The 19,874-nt window shown below is 44.2% G+C and overlaps 1 protein-coding gene across 1 annotated transcript in view; it reads left to right on the forward strand.

Moving 5' to 3' along the window:
* Nucleotides 1-291: 291 nt before the first annotated feature.
* The window catches only part of UBASH3B (ubiquitin associated and SH3 domain containing B), a 76,590-nt gene continuing 57,007 nt past the window's right edge, over nt 292-19,874 (forward strand). Inside the window, exon 1 of the mRNA XM_067310110.1 lies at nt 292-452. Within this exon, the coding sequence (XP_067166211.1) occupies nt 292-452 (161 nt within the window). The remainder of the gene's footprint in view (nt 453-19,874) is intronic.

A 19,874-nucleotide genomic window follows, 5' to 3' on the forward strand; every position in this document is an offset into this window, starting at 1 on the left:
GGGGCGGGCGGCGCGCGGAGCCGCAGCGCGGGCGGGTTCCTTCTCGCCGCCGCCGCCGATCCATTGAGAAATCGCTGGCGGCTGCAGGAGCTGCGCTGGGCGCGCACGTGTGGCGGCGGCCAGCACCGGGGCCGGGGCGGGCCCGGCTCTGTGAGCGGCGGCGGCGGCGGCGGCGGCGCGGAGCGGAGGAGGGCGCAGCCCCGCGTGGCCCTGCGCGGCCGCGGCCCCCGGCGCCCGGGCGCTCGGCGCTGCGGGTGTGCATGGCCGTGTGCGTGCGGCCATGGCTGCGTGATGGCCCAGCGCGGCCAGCCCGCACCGCACGCCATGGCTGCCAAAGAGGAGCTGTACAGCAAAGTCATCCCCCGGCGGAACCGGCAGCACCGCGCTGGCACCATCAAACATGGCTCGTCGCTGGAGATCCTGCTGTCAATGGGCTTCCCGAAAGCCAGGGCGTAAGTCGCGACACGGGCCGCTCCTCGCCGCCGGCCCCTTCTCTCTGGCTCTTCCCCCTTTCGTTTTACAGCGGCGAGAAGGGACGTGCGCTTTCTGCTTTGCTGCTCCATCCCGCGGCGAGCGGGCAGCGCGGCGCCTGCGGGAGGCACCGGGCAGCGGGGATGCCGGCCCCGCCGGCGGGACGATGCGCGCCCGGGGAGCGGGGGATGCGCGCCCGGGGCGGCCCGGTCCGGCCGGGGATGCGCGCCCGGGGAGCGAGGGATGTGCGGCCGGGGCGGCCCGGTCCGGCCGGGGATGCGCGCCCGGGGAGCGGGGGATGCGCGCCCGGGGCGGCCCGGGCAGCGGGGGACGCTGTGCGAGCCGAGGGCTGCGGCGGCCCCGCAGGCTCCCGGCGGCCGCCGCAGCCGGGCGGGAGCGCTGGCCGGGCGCCGGCGGGCGAGGCGGGCGGCGATGCGCCGGCAGGGCGGCAGGTGCGGTCCCGGGCGGGCGCGCCGCATCCCCGCCGGGCGGCCCGTAGGACCCGGCGCGCTGCCGGGCCCCGCGCTGCCGGAGCAACCCCTTGCAGCGCCCGGCAGCAGCGCCGCCAAGTTTGGGCTCCTCGCTTCGAGGCAGCCGGGGAGGCAGTTTTTTACACCCCGAGGTGAAGTCAGAGCCCGTTATTCCTATGCCGTGTTAAGAAAATGAGCAGTCCTTAGCACAACTGCCTTCACTAGTTCAGTCACCCAGGACATTTTCTTTAATCCACATACAAGTCAACAAAACAGGATCAGAGCATCTAAAAATAAATCTGTAGTCCAAGGTGGTAGACTTTTCTTGCCCAATTTAGCAATGCCCTGGTGTAATCTCCCAGCATGTGCTATGCTTAAAATTAATTAGGCAGGCACCTAATGATAACTTAATAATGACTCCCCCAGTTCCCTTTGAAACATAGTGACTCCTGAAGTGGGACTGTGTGTTTTAGGATGTAAATGAAACCAGCAGGGATGTGGATGATCCCTTGATCTGCTTAAGTTTCTCCTTTTGTTGTTGATACCAATCAGAATTCAGTGGTTTTCAGCTGTATCTCCGTGCAGTTTTCTTCATAAGTACAAAGATATACACATGCAGTTTTAAGGACAAATGTCATCTACAGATTCATGAGACTGCCACGGCTCCACTAGCACATACACAAAATCCAGTGTGTGTTTTCCATTATCCTACCTATACTCTTTATGTCTGTCAGTGATCTATAGTCACCTATAGAAATAGAGATGATGCCTCCAAACGAAGATAGTAGGAGACTTGTGACTTCATGCTCTGATTTTGTGCGGAAAAGCAGATGTGCACCTTTCAGAGTAGCTAGAGGAAAAAATGGCTTGATACTATGAATGAAACTAGTTATTACCTTTACAACAGTGCCATCAAGGCTGATAGTCAGCCCTGGTCTTAACCCATTAGCTGAGAAACTGGGTAGATATGGTGCATATTCTTGCCTAAGCCAACTCCAGCACTTGACAAAAATGAAACCAAAGCTTCAGTGTAGAAGGTCGGGAAGGTTAAACACAGAAAGCAAGCCAGAAAAAAGAGTAAAATATCCCCAACTGCAAAGAGTACTTACTGCAAATCTAACCGGACAGCAGGGCAAAAACTTAGTACTAAATTCAAGATATGGTGATGTAACCCTGTTCGATAATTCAGCTTTCTACTGGGAGTGGGACCACTTTCCCTACGTGGAGTCTGTCTTAGTGCACTATTCCAGCCTGTGTGAAATACTGCAAATAAGTCATCATTAAAATGCAAATAAGAAGCAAAAGAGAGATAAAACCAAACAACGAAGTGCTGCCATGCTGGGTGTGTAATGGAACGACACGCAGGCTCAGAAGCATGAGAGACATGGCAAAAGGACAATTCCCCAAAGGTCACTGCTTCCCCAAAGCTGCCTTTTAACTCACAACATACTACTCTGCAAGTATGAATTAAGGAGGCCAAGATTACTGAAGTTTCCAAGGTAAAAAATGCCATGCCTCCCAAAGACATGATTGAGAGTACAATATCCTCATTCTTAGGCCTTAAAGCCCTTCTGAGTTCACCTACAGTTCTCCCACCTCTGTTTTCCACCCTAAAGCCATGGTTACCAACCGAAGATAGAGAATTCAGCTAAGCAGGAGACTGTAGATGACTGCAGATCTTCGGTACAAATACAAGTCAGGCTAACACTTGAAAGTGGTGACCATCTGTTTTGATGGCTTATGCAAAACAAAGTTCTGAGTTGTCAGACTAGTCTATCAGGCGAGTCACGAAATGTCATCAGTGCCGGCATTAATGGGCCTTCTGGCTTCCTGTTAGAGCCAGGGGAACACAGGACTACTGAAGCTGGGCTAACGCACACAGGAGCTACCTGAAGGTACCAAGAGAGCTGTTTTCAGATGGCACCAGTGCTACTGGTATTGAGACAGTACTGAGGTATTGGGGAGTATTCACATTGCCTAACTGCCAGCTTCTGGTTCAGCTCTAGAAAAGGTATGTACCTCACACTGCTAGCAATGGACAGGTCAGCTTTTGTCTCTTCAAGACAGAACACACTGATTATTTGATAATTCTTTTCCATGCTTAAAGTTCGTAACAGCAATAAAAGCTCAAATAGCCAGCATGACCCTGGGTTTGCCTGGTTTAGGATTCTTGTGTTAGTTTTATTTTCCCAGTTCTGTGTTACTTTTGCCAAGTTACTTCACCCTCTCACCTGTTTCCTCCTTATCAAACAAAGATTATCCTAAACTGTAGTCTAAGTTGACTGTGAAATATTTTGGACAGCCCTTCAACTATTTGATAAGTGCTTATCAAAATACAGTCCTGGCAGATTTCTAGCCATTTCCACCCTATGCATGTTAAAATAGTCAGAGGTGAAAGCCTAAATATGATTTCCAAGTATTATTAGATAGTTAGTATAGACTAGTTCAGTTAAAGGTTTCAGTCTGGCTCATCCAATTTTCCACCAAGAGACACTATCATAGACATTTACGCTTCAGGTATTAAGTGCTAAACTTCCATGGATGTCTTGTTCAAATCAGAACATTATTAAATAAGACTTTATTTGTCCATTTATTGGGGGATGCAGAAAAAGGGGTCCATCAGAGAAGGGCATGATCCTTCCTTTCTGTGCTAAGACAAGTTGAGAGCAAGTATTGAAATCAATGGCGCTCCACTGATGTAAATGTCACGAGCAACAGAACCGGACCCAGGAAGTTCTCCCCACTCCCCACTAACATCCTTTTCCGCAGAGGTAAAAGCAGTTCTGTGATGTGCTCCTGGCCAGACCTCTCTCTCTCTCTCTCTCTCTCCCTCCCCCTCTGTTTTCCTCCTTCACAGCAACAGTTGCAATTCAGTGGGGCTACTGTAAGGTACATAGTGATGCAGCAGTGATACAAACTACCTTTGGATGCATTTATCTATGAACAGCAATTGCTCAAAATGCTGCAGTATGCGAGCATTTTGAATTATTACTGTGAAGAGCTGCCTTTTTTTTTTTTTTTTTTTTTTTGGTCGGCACAGAATCATTACTTATTATTTTGTAATTATCCCATTATATTGCATACTGTCTAGCCACAAAGGAGGAGACTGTCCCTATTCCAAGTTGCTTCTGATTTAAATAAGGAAGGAAGGCAAAGGTGATGTTATGATTCCCATTTTGCAATTTCGGCACTGAGACAAGCCTTTTACCCAGCATCACACAGAAGTCTAAATGGATCGCCAGTGTCTCAAGACCTTAAATACAAGAACAATCTTCCTCTAGAACGAGAATTCACATAATTGTCATTTCCCAGTTGCCCTGAAATATTGTATCTCGTCTTCTTGTAATGGATCTTCTCCCAGTGGCTGCACCCACAGATCTAACCTGACTGCCAGCACCTCTCATGCTTGTGTGATAATTCCTTTAATAAGTGTTGATAGTCTTCCTGAGAGTGAATACAGGGGGAGGCACAATGTAATTTACAGGCTATTGAAACCACAGGGGATCATTTAAACTATTATTCATGTACAAGTAATTTAAAAATCTATGCATAATATGTGTCTCTGTAATGCCAAACATCAGAAAATTTAGTGGTGAATTTTAAGTCTTTTCAGGATGAAAGATGGCCTTTGACCAAACATAAATTATTGGAATTAGTACAGGGATAAGCAGCTGAAATCCTCTAGCCTGCATGGTACAGAAATCAGAATGGCACTAGAATCTGTGAGTTCAGTGATGCTCAGTTTTAAAGTTACATGTCAGAATTGAAACTCCTCCAAAACATCTTCAAAAACAGAAAGTTAAAATTTTAGTATGAGTAGAAATCTTGCATTTCTTCATTTTGATGCCGGGTGTGTACATATGTGCATGAACATATACATATATAAAGTTTTAAATGTTACTTGTGTTTCTGCATACAATTCTGAATTCAACCCATAGCACCATGGTACTGTTTCAGGAGAGATCTGGACCTAGAAGTTAAAAAGTCTCTGGCCCCCATCATTACTCAAACTGGCAAAAATGATAAATCCATAAACAGACCACATAAATTATGGGCATCATGCTTTTTTGGTTGCCATCCTCTGTGAGACAAGCACAAGAGATAAGCACTGTTCTTCACACAGGTGGCAAAGCTTTCCAAAACTATGCTCATGTTCCTTCCCATAACCTCAGCCTGAAAAAGGGGGACTGCCTTCTACAGACAGGTCTGTGACATAGGTTCGATATATGCTGTGCTCCTTGGTGGATCTGCTGGTGCTAAAAGTAATTGCACACACTTCGCCCTCATGAAAAGGGGATAGCCAGGAATATCGTGCAGTTTACAGTGAATCAACTTCACCACTTCCCTTGTGCTACACATTTCCTTCCTCCCTCCCACAACAAATCACCTGGATCTAACTCAGCATTCGTGGGCATGAAGAGGAGTTAATTTACAAAGCTGTACCACATTTTCCCTGGACCTGAGTAGAACCAAGATGGTTTGATTTTGATTTTGTTTCTCTGTAAGTATGAGAATTTAGGAGTACGAGAGTTTCATTATTCTCAAAGAAAAGAAGCTCAGATTCAGTTTACAAACAGTAAAATCTTCTCTTGTGTTTTGAAAATGTTTTCTAGGCTGCTAAAACATATTTTGCCTAGTAACAGACTTAGCGACATAGCAGCATTTCAGCACAGAAAGGCTGTGAAGTCTCTCATCCCTCTAGAGTTTGAGCTAGATTTGCGAGAATACTGCAAGGAAAAAAAAGTGCTGCAGATAATCCTCAGATTTTGAAGTGATTTCTGTTCCTTCACAGCCTTGCCTTCGGGGTATTACTTTTCAGTAAATACTATCGGCTGAATTCAGCCTACTACAAAGGACTAGCCCAACACGTAGGGATCATTTAAGTCCCACTTAAACCCAAGCTTGAGAAAGCTTTTCATGATGCACAGTGACTTGTGTTGGCCTGGGATATGGAGGGAAATTCCAGCCCCGGTGAAGAAGTAAATAGATGCAATAGTTTCCAGAAGCAGCAGTTTCGAAGGGTATGTTGAAAGTGAATTTCCAAGTTTGCAATACTACTGGAGGAAATCTTCAGCTACTGAATAGAAAATTCTGGTGATGTAGCTGCAGGGGCTTAGGATAAAAGCTTGCCCTGATGCTCTCCCTGTGTTTATCATTCAGGACAGTGGGTTTCAGTCCTGGATAGAGCCACTGGACCATCCAGTAGAGAAACTGTCTAATCAAAAGGCTTCCATTTCCAGTACTGCATATCAGCCATTAGACCAGTGGACATTTTTAAGCAGGAATTTTGTAGGAATCATTTGTGACCTGTTTACACTCTATATATAGTGAGAGAGGAAAAATGTGTTGGAGGTGCAGCCTTTTGCAGATGACTCGGACAGATCTGCTTTTCCTGCTGTGGCCGCCCCTTTTTATGTGCTTGTTTAATGCTTTTGTGAGAAGTTCTGAGACACGCAATTATTTGCCCACGCCAGGGTTTAACGGATGAGATTCTGTGTTGTAACTTGAGCGACAGTTTGAGCAATTAACTGGTCTAGTTCATGTATTGCAATTCCTAGGTTCAGCACAGAGGTCTCTGAACAATTTTGTACATCTGTGCTGGAAGGGATCCAACAGGTCTGTACTGCGCAGTGGAACATGGACACTGCAATTGAGTTAGCAGCTGCCAGGAAGGTACACTGGAGAAAGGCTTGAGAAAACATGCATTTGGGACTGAGTCCCATGGCTGCTCTGCATATGGATTTTTCTTCATTGGCTTTACTGCAGATTTCTGCTGCAGGACTGAGAGATTATTACTGCCCTATTCAGACTGTTAAGTGCCAACAGCTCCATTGCATTTGGGATGGGGGAGATTTCTATCAAAGACAATTCCTTACTTTAAAGATCTGAACTGACAAAACATAGAGGGCTCTTTATTCACACTGTATAGTCTGGAAACTGAGGCACAGAGAAGTTTAGATATATACATCTAATCTGTAGTTAGGCTGGCACTTGCACCTAAGTCTGTAGAGTTTCAATCTGTTAGCTTAATCACAAGACTTGGATATCTGATCTAAGAATAACATCTATTTCCATGACATCGTATAAAGTTTTCAGATTGAGAGAGAATCTCTCTTGTTAGAGGCTGAAGAAGTCAGTTCTGTGATAAGATCACAGTCTGGAATGATAACAGCAGCAGTAACACTCCATATTACCTCAATGATTTGGGTACCATACGCATAACTGACATCAGTCATATCTCTTCTGGCAGTTGGGAAAAGTGAAACAGATATTCAGGTCTGACACTGACAAAGAAAATGCTTCTGCCATAAATATCAAGAAAACTTTTAAGAACAAAGCATCCTTATGCAAAGGCTGCTTACAGTGGAGCCAAGGTCAGTGAGTCATTGCAATACCGCTGCCTAAGTGCTCGCTGCTCAGAAAGCAAGCTTCCATGTTTTCAGGAAAAAAAATCTTCATAGTGTATTCGTGCATGGTGCTTTACTGGAATGTCACATTCAAATATGTGAGTAGCATCACCAGATGCAATGAGTTCCTGGTTCAGTGGCAAGTCAGCCAGAATACAGCAATCTCTGGATTTCTGAGCTGTATTTTTCAGGGCTATCTAACTTTTGCAAATGCTGTAAGTTGTTAGCAACTTTTCCAGTCTCTGTGTACTTATTTAATTTTGGTATAAAAAAGACATAGCGACAACAGAACATTTGCTTGTACTTCTGTCTCTCTCTTGACTTGTCTTGGAGCAAAGGGCCTGAATTTGATCTGACTATCTACACTAGGGAGTAGAGCAGCTTCAAAAAGTGTAACCCAGATCCTACATGTCACCATTAGAGCCTGAAAATTCACTTGTGCCTTCCCTCCATCAGCAATGAGAAACCCACAGAGTTAGTAATGTCATCCTTAGTATGCAATTCCCTTTTCAAGCCACGTGTCAGTTATCCAGTGACACAGAGATACCAGTGTTACCTTTGCCTCTCCTGTCCCTCTTTCACTTCACAGACCTGGACCTGCATGCTGCATTTTGTATATGGGAATATCCCTGATTTTACTGTCAGGAGCCAGTATAAATTCACCGATGAGATTCTTAAGAAAAAGACTTACTAGAGTAACTTATGCTTTTGGATACCAAGCATGGACCATTTGAAAGGAGCCTTGTTTGCAGAAAATGTTGATCGTTCTTCCCCCTTGGAGGCCTGGTGACAGCAGCAGTGGGTTGGCCTGTTTCTGCAGAATTCTGCAGTGCTTCCTTATAAAGCCATCTGGGAGTTTACCCTTAGATTACTTCTGCCACTTTGCTATGCAAGAGCCTGTGCTCGAAGGGTGCTGACAGCACTTGGGACTTACTGAATACCTAGACAGAAGCTGGGGGGGGGGGGGGGGGGAATTTCATCTTTTGAAAGATCACGAGCAAGTTTCAAAAATTTTTTGCTGCCTTTAAATGCCAAGTCCTAAGCCTGCTGGCTCCTGATTAGACTTTGGTTTTTAAGTCACCTTTGAAAGTAAATCTTAGACTCCCAAGTCTTGTACGCACTTGAAAATGTTGCCCTAGGTTTTAACTGGCACTCATAGTGGATTCACAGCATGTGCTCTGCAATTGTGAAAAGAATAGAAACATCCATGTGTGTGTCTGTACTGCAGCAGTCTAATTATCCTCAACAAGCAGAGTCATCAAAAGAGCTGTAGTTCAGCAGCTGACAGCATTTTGGATTCCATCACCAGGACTCACTGCAGGCTTTGTGCATTACAATGGTGTGCACCACGGCGCCTGTGTCTTACTCACCCACTATACAAACAAACCTGAAAAGAATAGGCCTTGGCTTGGCTGTGCGTTATCCTATCCCCAGCATATCCTACACTGCCCATTCATGCACAAAGACTGAATCTAGAGAGCAGTGCAAAGCAGAGGGGAAAAAAACAGCGGCAGGAAATACTAGGATGGGTTGAGGGAACTGCTCAAGTCACCACAACAAAACAGCTGAGAACCTACATGAACAGTATTTTAGATATCTTGAACCTTTTGTCTATGTTCGTAAGACAGGTGCTGCCCTATCAGATCCATTCTTCCAATATTTCTCTTCAGATTTTGACAAGCCCCAGCTGGAAAAGGCACTTTTTAAGGAATCTCCCAAATACCTAAAACTCACAATATGCAGCCAGGATATGCTGATCTCACAAAGCTAGGGGGGCAGAAGACACCTCTCCTCCATTCCCTGGGAAGCTTTAGCCTTCCCTCTTTTACAAGGATTCCCAAAAGAATAAAGATCAGTAAGTAGAGCAGAGTTGCATGTCTGTATATGACAATTTCCTGACAGGTTTATCGGGACCTGACTGATTTCTCTCACCCAGCAGGCAGCAGTGTAAGATTTAAACAGAAAGAAAACAAATATAAACTGGAAGCTGGAATGAGTGACAGGAGGTGTGTTTGTTTTCCCCAGACTCCGAATTCATGTCCCTGGGACTGAAGCTTCCTATCAGCACCAGCATGAACACCTTGCAGGCCAGTCCCTGTCGTGAGGAGATTAGCATGAAAACACTAGCAAAAGGTTATATATGTTTCTGAGCAAACAGCAGACCAGAGTAAATGTTGGAATATCTGTCTTCTGTGCTTGAAATGCAGGGGCATACTCAAAGATACATAACTGTGATAAACACCCTGGCCTTTAATAGTTTGACATTGAAAGAGCTTTTAACCGTATTTCACTCACACCTCTCACCTCGCTGCTATTATCAAAAGCAAGGCAAGTGCCATTTCTTCCTTTCATGTCTTACTAGCTAGGCACTGCAGTTCATGATAGTTCAAAATTAATCATTCGTAGATAGCGACTGTGAAATAATTGCTAGAGTAGCAGTTGGTGTGTTTTAGAGAGATTTTTCATCTCCTGATTTGTAAAAATGAGCATTTTCTTTACTGTATCTAATGAAATACAGCAAGTTCTTACACTACAGAAATCTCATTAATGACCTGATTCAGCAAAGCACTTGAGCACATGCTTCTCTTGAATGTCTGAGATCAAGATGCTCTCTACATTTCTACTGATTATGAACGGATGTGTTAAGTGACATTGGAAATACCTGAAATATATACAGTGGTACTGTTATTTTTCTAAGCTATATAAAACACTAGTATTGTTTTATCCTTGTATGACACTAGAGAGTAGGAGCCTGATTTTTATGGACTGCAATCCTGTTGTGCTAGAGGCTGTACAAACAGAAAAGGAAAACATGATCCCTGCTCCAAAGAGCTGGCCATCTAAATATGAGTCGGAAAGAGCAAACGTCTCTAGGGAGGGATATAGGGAGAGGCCACATAGGAAAGCCATCAATACCATCTCCTGCTGACAGGCAGTGATCTCAGCATTGCCCCCAAAATCTTTTATTGCTGGTTGTTACCCATAGTTACAGCAAGTTAGAATGATGGGTGAAACTCACCGCTGCGTAAGAACAAAACTGTTACAAACAGCTACTTTGAAATCAGTATCATTCCCATTTTAAAGGCAGAGAAATTTAAAAAGAGACAATGCGTCAATCTGCTTGATGCCCGAGAAGGCACCTTAGTTAACATTTGCTAGCCACTTGAGACAAAGGGCGCTCCAGAACTGCGGACTGTAATGGTGTCAGTGATGTCCTGCCCCCCTGTACTATTATTATATTGAATTTATTCTTCACAATCAATATTTCTTTCTGAGAGTAGCTGCCAACTGTTAGCAAGTGTCAGATCACATTATATTGCCCAGGGATAAGCTGCAGTCAGTTCTCCCAGGCACAGTTCAAAGAATTCTCAAATTAAACAAGAATTGGATCTAGTTCTTATTTATACTAGTCTATGGGCAACGGAAATGAGCCTTGGAGTGCAAATGTAAATTACAGTTTTACCTTAAAAGACATATTTATATTCCCTTTACAGTCTCTTTAACCCCCCATAGAGTAGCTGTATCATAAATGCATACATGTTCTAAAGCGCAAAGCCTTTCAGTAGCATAAATCAGCCTGGCACCATTTACTTTGTTGGAGCAATACTAATATACACCAGCTGAGGATCCTATCGAGAAATAACCTAACTTTCATTTCTACAAAGGCTTCCTCTACACTATCTGTAAAGAAAAAGGTTTTTTTGCACCATTCAGGTAATGCAAAGAGCCTGTGTGTAAGTAAGAATCAGCACCTTAGCTTCTGGGAGAAAAATAGAAACCTAAGTGTTTCTCTTCATTCACACCACACTTACTGTTGGGACTACAGTGTCTTTTATAAATAGTGACTCTAGCTCTGTGCCTCAGTCTGTTATGAGCACATCTACTCACTGCCCAATCAATCACTGTGTGCACGGAGAGCACCCGGGGACCTCCAAACGCTTTCAAGAGTTGCTGCCTTACTAAGGAAACACAGTGCTGTTTTCACAGGCAGCGCAGAGATACCATTACTGTTTGAGTCTGGAACGTGTGAGCCAAGCGCAGCAGGCTGGGGAGAGGATGAGTCAGGCTGGATCCAAGGGATCAGCGTCACACGGGCTCCCTGGAGCGGGCCGATAGCTCCAGCTATGATGTTAGAGAACATCTGATGCTGTTTCCTTCTAATACAACAGGGTGATCACAGGTGTCACTGCTTTGTGAGCATCTATCACCTACCCTGTCTACCCCCCCTCTCTTCTCAGCATTAGCCCCATTGCATATGAGGCCTCCCACATGATGGGACCGCATGACTGGGACCCACCTGAAACCAGCTACATGGGTGTTTTTTTAAGCCTCACTTTGATTTGATGAAAATGGTGTAATTTGGGGGGAAAAACATGACCCAATCCCCCTGTGGTATTTCCTTTTTTCTGCCTAAAGTAAAATGTTCCACTGACAGATGGAAAGATCAGCATTTATAAGAATTCTCCATTTCTTCATCCAGCTTCCCAAAGTTCATCAGATGCCGTCTCTGAGAGAGGAATTAACTTCCTATAAAGACCCTGACTTTTTGGGTCAACATATCCTTCCGACTTAAGCCATTTCCTGCTCAAAAGCTACTGATATTTGTCTGGATAAAGTGTTTTAAATTCTTGTGAATTCTGAAAAGGAAAATCACATTTTAGAAATGTGTGGTGGGGCTGCATTTTTGTTGGATTTCCATGTGTACCAACATTCGACAGCTGTCATTCACACGACCTTTAACTCCTCTGAAAGCGCATCACATGGAGAGAAACTTCTGCCAGCACATCGCCTCTGTGATTCCAGTCTATGCTGTGTCTTAGCTACTCAGAGTGCCTGAGAAATGCGTCTTGCCATGATTCTTCTATGAGTCAGACAAACCAAGGTCACTGGGCAGCCTGCTGTGATTCTTTCAATGTTCTCCTAGGAAACTCCTGTGAGCAGCTGCTGATTGCTTTGCTTGTGCTTGGTGTTTAGATAGGCCCATCTGGTGCAAAGTGAACTTGAAAAGAGTAGAGCCAAGGCTGCCCAGCTAAAATATGAAGATGAGCAAGAAAAATGAATAGGTCTTTTAGGATGACGCAGAAAAAGGCTGCAAGGGCCTGAGGCACAGATCAATGGAACTACATTTCAAGGTAGATACCGGGATCCTTCAGGCTTAGAGATCCCTTAGCATGGGAACAGGATTTCTGTCTCTAGTGGTCTCTCCTCTCTCTCTGTTCACCCCCCACCTCTGCTCCACCAGTCTGCAAGACTGTGGAGCAAATGGAGATAACATTCTCCCATTGTTGTTGCCACCGGCTCTTTTCAACCATAGGACCAGGAGGCTTGCAAGGGTGTCATAAAAAGGATTTTCTCGAAGACAGCTTAAGAATTTTACAAAGCTGCTGTCACCAAGTTGTTCTAGGAGAAGAGGATGGCAGAGATGTCATTTCAGTCCTTCCTGAGTGGCCAGTGGGGTTGTGTCAGTACAGGAAGGGATGACGGGAGTGTACATTAGCGCATGCAACAGCAGTTGAGCACCTAACACCCTTTGTTACCTCTATGGAAGTGGGGGTCAGTGGAGAAGACACAGTCACCAGGTTCTGTTTATCATCCTTTCTGACATCTAAAAGGTCAATGAAAAACCTTGTCAAATATAACAGGAAGCTCAAGTGAGTAGCACAGTGAGTGCTGGTTGAGAACCAGTCCGTTCGAGCAGACAGGCTGCTGGCTTAGGAAAAGAAAGATTTGCCTCAGTTCTTTGCACCGCAACCATCTTCATGGGCAAACTGCTTGTTTCTTTTGGCTTCAGGTGCCCATCAGTGGAGGAATATGACAACTCTCTGTCTCACAGGAGTTTGTTAGGATAAATAGTTTGTTAGGGAACATAAAGATGACAGCTATGACAGTGATGGGGCACAAGGGTTGTATATGGACCACAAATAGGCCATGATTCCCCTGGAAGCAAAAGACTAAAAATTATTACTTAGCAGTGCACAGAAGAAACGTTGTATTGCTGGGTTTGGGGTTTTTTTTCCCTTGCGAATGAGAGTGGATTCCTCCAAAGATTTTCAAAACTTGCTATGAATCTTGAGTGCTTACTCCTTCTAGAAACCAAGCTCTTTTCAGAGGTCCAAAATGGATTACCTAAGGCCAAAAATCACTATGGAAAATCATGGCCGACCGACACTCAGTGTTTCTGAAAATTAGACACCCACACACACACATAAAAGTATTATAAGGCATTTGCTTGAGACCACAAAGAGAGTCTCTTGCAGTGCTGGGTTTAGATCTCGGTAATTTGGATTTGCCATCGGGCCATAACTAACACAAAAATGGACTCTATGTGGCAGTCAGATACTGTTCCAGGCATCTAGCTCAAGCTTCCAGCGACAAAATAGTATTTCAATTTTGCTGCATGTCCCCAAGTCTTACAGGACCTTTGATGTGACTTCCATTTTAGTAATAGACATGAAATTTTGTGGTGTAATAATGGTAAGGAAGAAATCTTTTGTTTTTTTCCATGCCACTTCATCTTTCCCTTACTTGTAACACATTAGTTTTGAGTGTCAGTAACATGTAGTCAGTTTATTTGTGGAATATCTTTCTAATCACAAAAGTATTTGAAGCAGCTGAACAATTTAGTTGAGATTATGCAAATGAGATTGAGTGTTGTGACTAGATAATTGTCCCTTTGCTTCAAGGTATGTGTCAAAGCAGGAGACAAGTTTTCAGTTGAAATGAAAATCCTGAAAATTATTGCTTTTTTACTCATTCGTTATTGTTATTGGTGATCTGGCTGAAAACAATTGGCAAATCCTGGCAGCATCCCATCTAAACCCTGCAAGGTCTGGGCAGACTTCTTTCCACTACTGAAGAGTTATTAAAGTATACATAGTGTACAAACATCCCTTGGGCTTTGAATGTTTAAGGGGAAGTTGAGCTTTCCAGCGCTGCACTGCGCAGAGAGGGGAAACTTCATCCTCTGAGCAGAGTGCTCTGAAGAATCACACAGGTTTCCATAGGCTCCCCCACAGGGCTTCACTTTCAAGGAGAAAAATGGTATGAATCTGGGTGCCAGTCTGGCAAAGGATTTAAACATGTTGCTTAAATTCAAACACATGAATAGTTCCATTGGTTTTAACTGAGATTACTCATGTGCTTAAACGCAGGGCTAGCTCACGGCCTTTGCAACAATTTTGTTTTTAAATACTGTGACACAGGGTGGAGTTTTGCTGATAGTCCTTTGTTGTTGTTGTTGTTGTTACCATAAGCTAACTGACATCCCACATTAGAACTGCTCGATTTGGTTATCTGGATTACTGTGTCTTTAATTTCATTTCCTCTTGGTTTTTAATCAACAAGGTTTTTTCTCTTATGTGTATATGTGCATCCTGTTTGTTCTGAAAGGTGCAATTCCATTATTTGGCTCTAATTATTGCTGTACCCACTGCCCATGCTGTTGCTCATGTCCCTAATCTAGTACTTGTACAGGAACAGTTTCAAGTACAGATATTGCTCTATAATAACTGTAAACGTTCTGCCACCCACTGCAATGTAAAGATGGCAGAACAATTTACAGTGGCGTGCTTTGCCATCTCTCATCGAGGTGATAAGTGTTATCACAATCCCCACTTCACAGATACGGAAACTGTAAGTACAGAAGGATTAACCTTCTATTTTCAAATTTTCAATTTTCCATTTCCAAACATGTAGAAACATGTGTGTAAGTGCTTGCACATCCAATCCCAGCTGATATGTGCTCATCATCTTTGAAAATCAGGCCCCATGCACATCTAAAATGGAAGCATCCAAAATCAGCAGCTGCTTTTGAAAGACCGATTCTAAGTAATTTGTTCACAGCCAAGCTATCAGTTCGATTTCCATATGCAACCTTGGTATTTCTAAAATAATTTGTGAATTCAGTTTCTATTTTCAAAGCTGATTTGAGCTAGAGCTTCAAAAGTATTAAGGCATCCAGACATGCAACAATTCCATCTCTCTCCCCACTCTCTTTTTAAAAGGAACCATGGGTACTAACCAGTACCTGTACCAGTACCTGTACCACTCTCCTAGTGGATCCTTCAGACAGATCTCAGCTTTGTGTAGCAATCTCCTCCTGTATGCGTAACATAATGGATGCCATAATACTATATCACTTCACTTTTGTTCCTAGGGAATGGGTCTGCATTTTAGCTGACACTGTAGAGGTCTGTGAATATTCTCCAGGGACACTTTGGGGACATTAACTTAGTGAGCAGAAAAGATGCTATTAAATATCTTGAACTCTCAAAAGCAAAAACAAAGGGAGGAAGTTAGGATGATATTCATTTTCTATAACAGGCACTGCAACCCTTGACATTTGCAAGGCCTTTTATCAGCCTTTCTTCAATGAAGTTAAAAGACTCCCAAGTGCTGTTATTCTTACTTTACACCAGACTAGACTAAGGCTGAGAAGTGATGGCTGCGACTGTCACATCAAAACCTGCAACACCAGACCAGGCAACAAGCTGCGAGTCAGCCACCATTCTTTCTTCTTCCACCTTGCTCCGGGCAGGGAATAAAGGCCACATTTTTAAAGACATTTAGGGGCCTACAGATCCTGCTAAAGCCAATGAGAGGCAGGTGAATTTGAAAACCCCCACAAGGTGGTTCCTAGCCTATAAAAACTGTCTCAGTTACTTCATCTTTACCGAGAACAACATTATCTCCGTGTCCTGGATAGGAGTGAGGACACCTCCCCTTCAACTCAGCAAGTGATTTTTGTTCTCTGCTGCAAGGCTGAGTACAGTCGTGCTATTGTCCCTCTGTACCTGGGTAAAAGCCAGCAGCAAGCTGCTGCTCTGCTTCTCGCAGGCCACAGGCAGGAGCGCTCACAACCAGTACAGCTTCCCTCTGCCGTCTGCAACAGCGCTGCAGGGACTTACCGTTGCCATCTAGGTCTATTTTCACATATTCTGATCTGATCTCTTCTACTTTTAGAAGACCCTCCCAAAGGGTGGTCAGCAGCGTACTGCAGAGAGAGAAGGGGAAGTGCCTGCTACATAGATGGCGTTTAATTCATGACAAGACGGAAGGTTTTGGACACAGGTTTGTGGTGGTTGATCTCATGCAGAGTCAGAGATCAAGCTCAAATGCTGAAAGGCCCGTCCATACAGACTACAAACCAGTCCCTGCCAAAAGCCACGGTGCTGAACTGGTTACTATCTCAAGAACAGAACAAGCACCACTACTGGCTAGAGAAGAATATGCAGAAACAGATACACCATGCTTCCTGGGTTTAACCATTGCCTCTAGTTCTTTCTCAGCAATTCTCTTAGCACCATGTCAACTTCTACCATGTAGCATTCTGCACTTTCCTGTATGCCAGATTCTGCTGTAAATCCAAAATTGCTCCAGTTTTAGCAGTGGTTTTATATTGCATTAATATGGCATATAAATGGGAAGAAAAAGAGGCTCATATTCTACCTTATTCGGGTTAACCTTTCTTTTTTAATATTAGTGCCTAGGATCTTCTAACCACATGAAGACAGGGGGATCTATAACCAAACAGATGAGCTTTCTTTAAAGATGCAGATCATATTGTAGGAAATGAGAAGCAACAATCAAAGGAAGTTCTTCATTCTCATTATCAGTTCTCACCGTCTCATTTCTCGCAACAGAGTACCTCTGTATATACAGCACAGCCACACTCAGTTCTGTTCATTAAAGACTGGAGCCCGTCTGCCTTTCAGCATTGCAACCTTTCCACAGCCATAATCACCTTCCCCAAGTCAGCAGGGATTTTGCCTTTACTTTTAAACAAGTCATTTTCCATCCTAGCAAAAGACACAGATCTTTTCTCTCAGCTTTCTTTTGTCTTGCCTCATTCAGAACATACTGACTTGAAGAGGAATCATTACCTTGGATTCAGTAGCCTTTGAATCAGATTGTAAGCACTGATTTTCCTCCCTCACTTCTGTGCTAGTGATATCCAAGTCCTCTGTAAATGAGCTTCAGCAAGGAAATGTGATTAGCTTGCGCAGTGAGACTGGCATAGCTTCAGCTGCTCAGAACACAAGGCTGAGATGAGATGAGAACATGTAAATGTTTGCAATAATTGGTATCAATGAATCTTCCATGCTGATGGCTGAATGGGATCTATTAGGACATGCAGAAAAGGACATTTAGGTTCCCATCCAACAAGCCCCAAACACATGCTTACATCCATTGATTTCAGTGATTGGGATGGACGTAGGTGCACAAATATTTTGCTTTCTCCCTCACTGTGCATTCTAAACACAGAGGGCAACCTGTCCGAACAGGACTATTTCCCCCCACTTTGCATGTGTTTAAAATGGTTGCATAAAGCAAATGACAGTAGGAAACCCAACCCACTGGCTTTCAGAAAGCTGTGGGCTTTAATGATTCTGGTTAAAGTTTTCAGAAAGCACGGAAATAACTTAAGGGTTGGACTTTGAAAAGGCTTCTGAATCTCTGTATCTACCTCGGTGCCATTTTCATCCCACTGTGCTTTCTGTGCCAGTTGACATTTTTATGGAGAGATTTGTCTCTGTAAGTGACGTTCAGGGAAACAGAAGAGCAGCTTGGGAGACGGCAGTAGCCACTGTGACCTCCCCTCCAGCTGCAGAGTGTATCGCTCATCGCCTTCCCCCTCCCCAGCAGAGGTCATTCAGCAGTAGTGTAAACATGCGGGAAACCTTTCCTCCCCGGCCCCACTAACACTTTCCAGGCATGTCCCACAGACAGACAGGCCCAGCTCTTGCCTAGGCTATTGTGTATATTTTTTCCCTTCTTAGTGTCTCTGCTGTTGCTGAACCTCATATTCGTATGATAGCTCAGGACAAAGAAGCATTGAATGCAGTCCAGAAATACAATCCCTTACTTCCTTTGTGTTCCTTTTTGTCTCTTCCCAGAAGTGTGCGTCTGACAGAGAGCAACACACGACTGTCCTTGAGCTGAGAACACACATGCTCTGGACAGGAAATAAAGGTCAGAAACCCAAAGCTGTAAATCTGCCATCAGTGGTCTTCTCTATTTTTAGCTCCAGTTACAGAAATATGCTCTGGTGACAGGTGATTTCACTGGCCACCTTAGGTGAAAGGAAATGTTGAAAAACGGGATTTTTGTCCCTTCCTCCCCCTTCCTATTCATGATGCATTTGAAGGAGAGAGCCAAACTGCCATGACTTTTTAAAAGTCATATGCTTTTGGTTTCTTGCCAAGGCCAGGGCAGCCCCTGGAGCACTTCTGACTTTTACTCCTGTTTTCCGTGATACAAGCCATAATAGAAGAACAGAGTATCTAAAAGATAATGAAGGCCCCTTCCTGCACTCAAACACTGATACTCAGGTTTACTCCCTGGTCTGGCTTCCCTGCCATCCTGAGGAACTTGTAGTGATGCAACACTGATACTTTATGTCTCCCGCGTCAGAGGTATTTCTGAATCAGGAAGGGAAGGAAAGAGCTTGTTCTGTTTCTGTAACCCTCTAGCTCACCCAAAGGCATCTTAAGGCAATTACATATCTACGTAACTCCAAGTGATCACAGGGATCTTATCCATAATGCTGAAAATCCCAGAGATTATTTAGGGCTAGTAGATGTAAAAATACACAGCAGGAGTTATACCTACTGACATATATATCTACTATAAATGGATATACAAGCATACGCACAGATTTATTTACACATATACAATACACTCCTACAGTATATACATACAGTGTATGAAGCACACAGAATATGTATAGTTGAAATTAGACAGCAATTTGTGCCCAGTGTGTGGTTTTCTTTCTGTTGTTTTTTTTCCCTCTATAATACAGAACAAACCATCAGAATTAGCAATAGAAGCCAGAAGAGCTTGTTAGTTCAGAAAGGAACCTGGAGCCTGACTTGATAGACACCACTTGCAAAAGCTGAACTAACATCCCAACCAAAGGGCTAACTCTTGTGCAAGTCCTGCCCTGTTAACAAGGGATTCAGACCGCAAGAAAAGTAGGCGCAAGGGCTGGCACTAGAAACGCAAACCTGTTCTACAACATACTTGTTCTGATTAGGTATGTCTTTCTTACCACATTCATAGGAACATGATGCCTGATTAATAAAGCACTACATTTGCACAGTATCTTACATTAGTATTTCACCCACACTTTGCAGATTGTGACCTGCATTAGTAGCATGGTATTTGTCAAGGAGTGTATAGGACAGAGCTTAAAAAGAACAGGACACTCGGCAAATCACCCTCATGCCTTTATTCAGATGAGCAGTGCTTTGGCAAATTGGTGTGTATATACTGCCTTGCAAGGCCTCAGTTTCTGCGGTTTCATCTAAAAGATGTGCACCATTGCATGGCTGAACAAATACAGGATGTAAGCCAGTGGTTTCAGGAAATGAATGGGCTTAATTCTGATCACATTAGCACTGTGAAAAATTAGCAGTCAGAGTCCCCTAACGCCAGTGGGGCTCTACCATGGTTATCACACTGAACACAGTGATCAGTCCTGGCCTGCTGTGATATGAGAGACATCAGCATTAATTCCTCCATGCTG

The sequence above is a fragment of the Apteryx mantelli genome, chromosome 23 (assembly GCF_036417845.1).
Source record: "Apteryx mantelli isolate bAptMan1 chromosome 23, bAptMan1.hap1, whole genome shotgun sequence".
In the NCBI taxonomy this organism is placed as follows: domain Eukaryota; kingdom Metazoa; phylum Chordata; class Aves; order Apterygiformes; family Apterygidae; genus Apteryx; species Apteryx mantelli.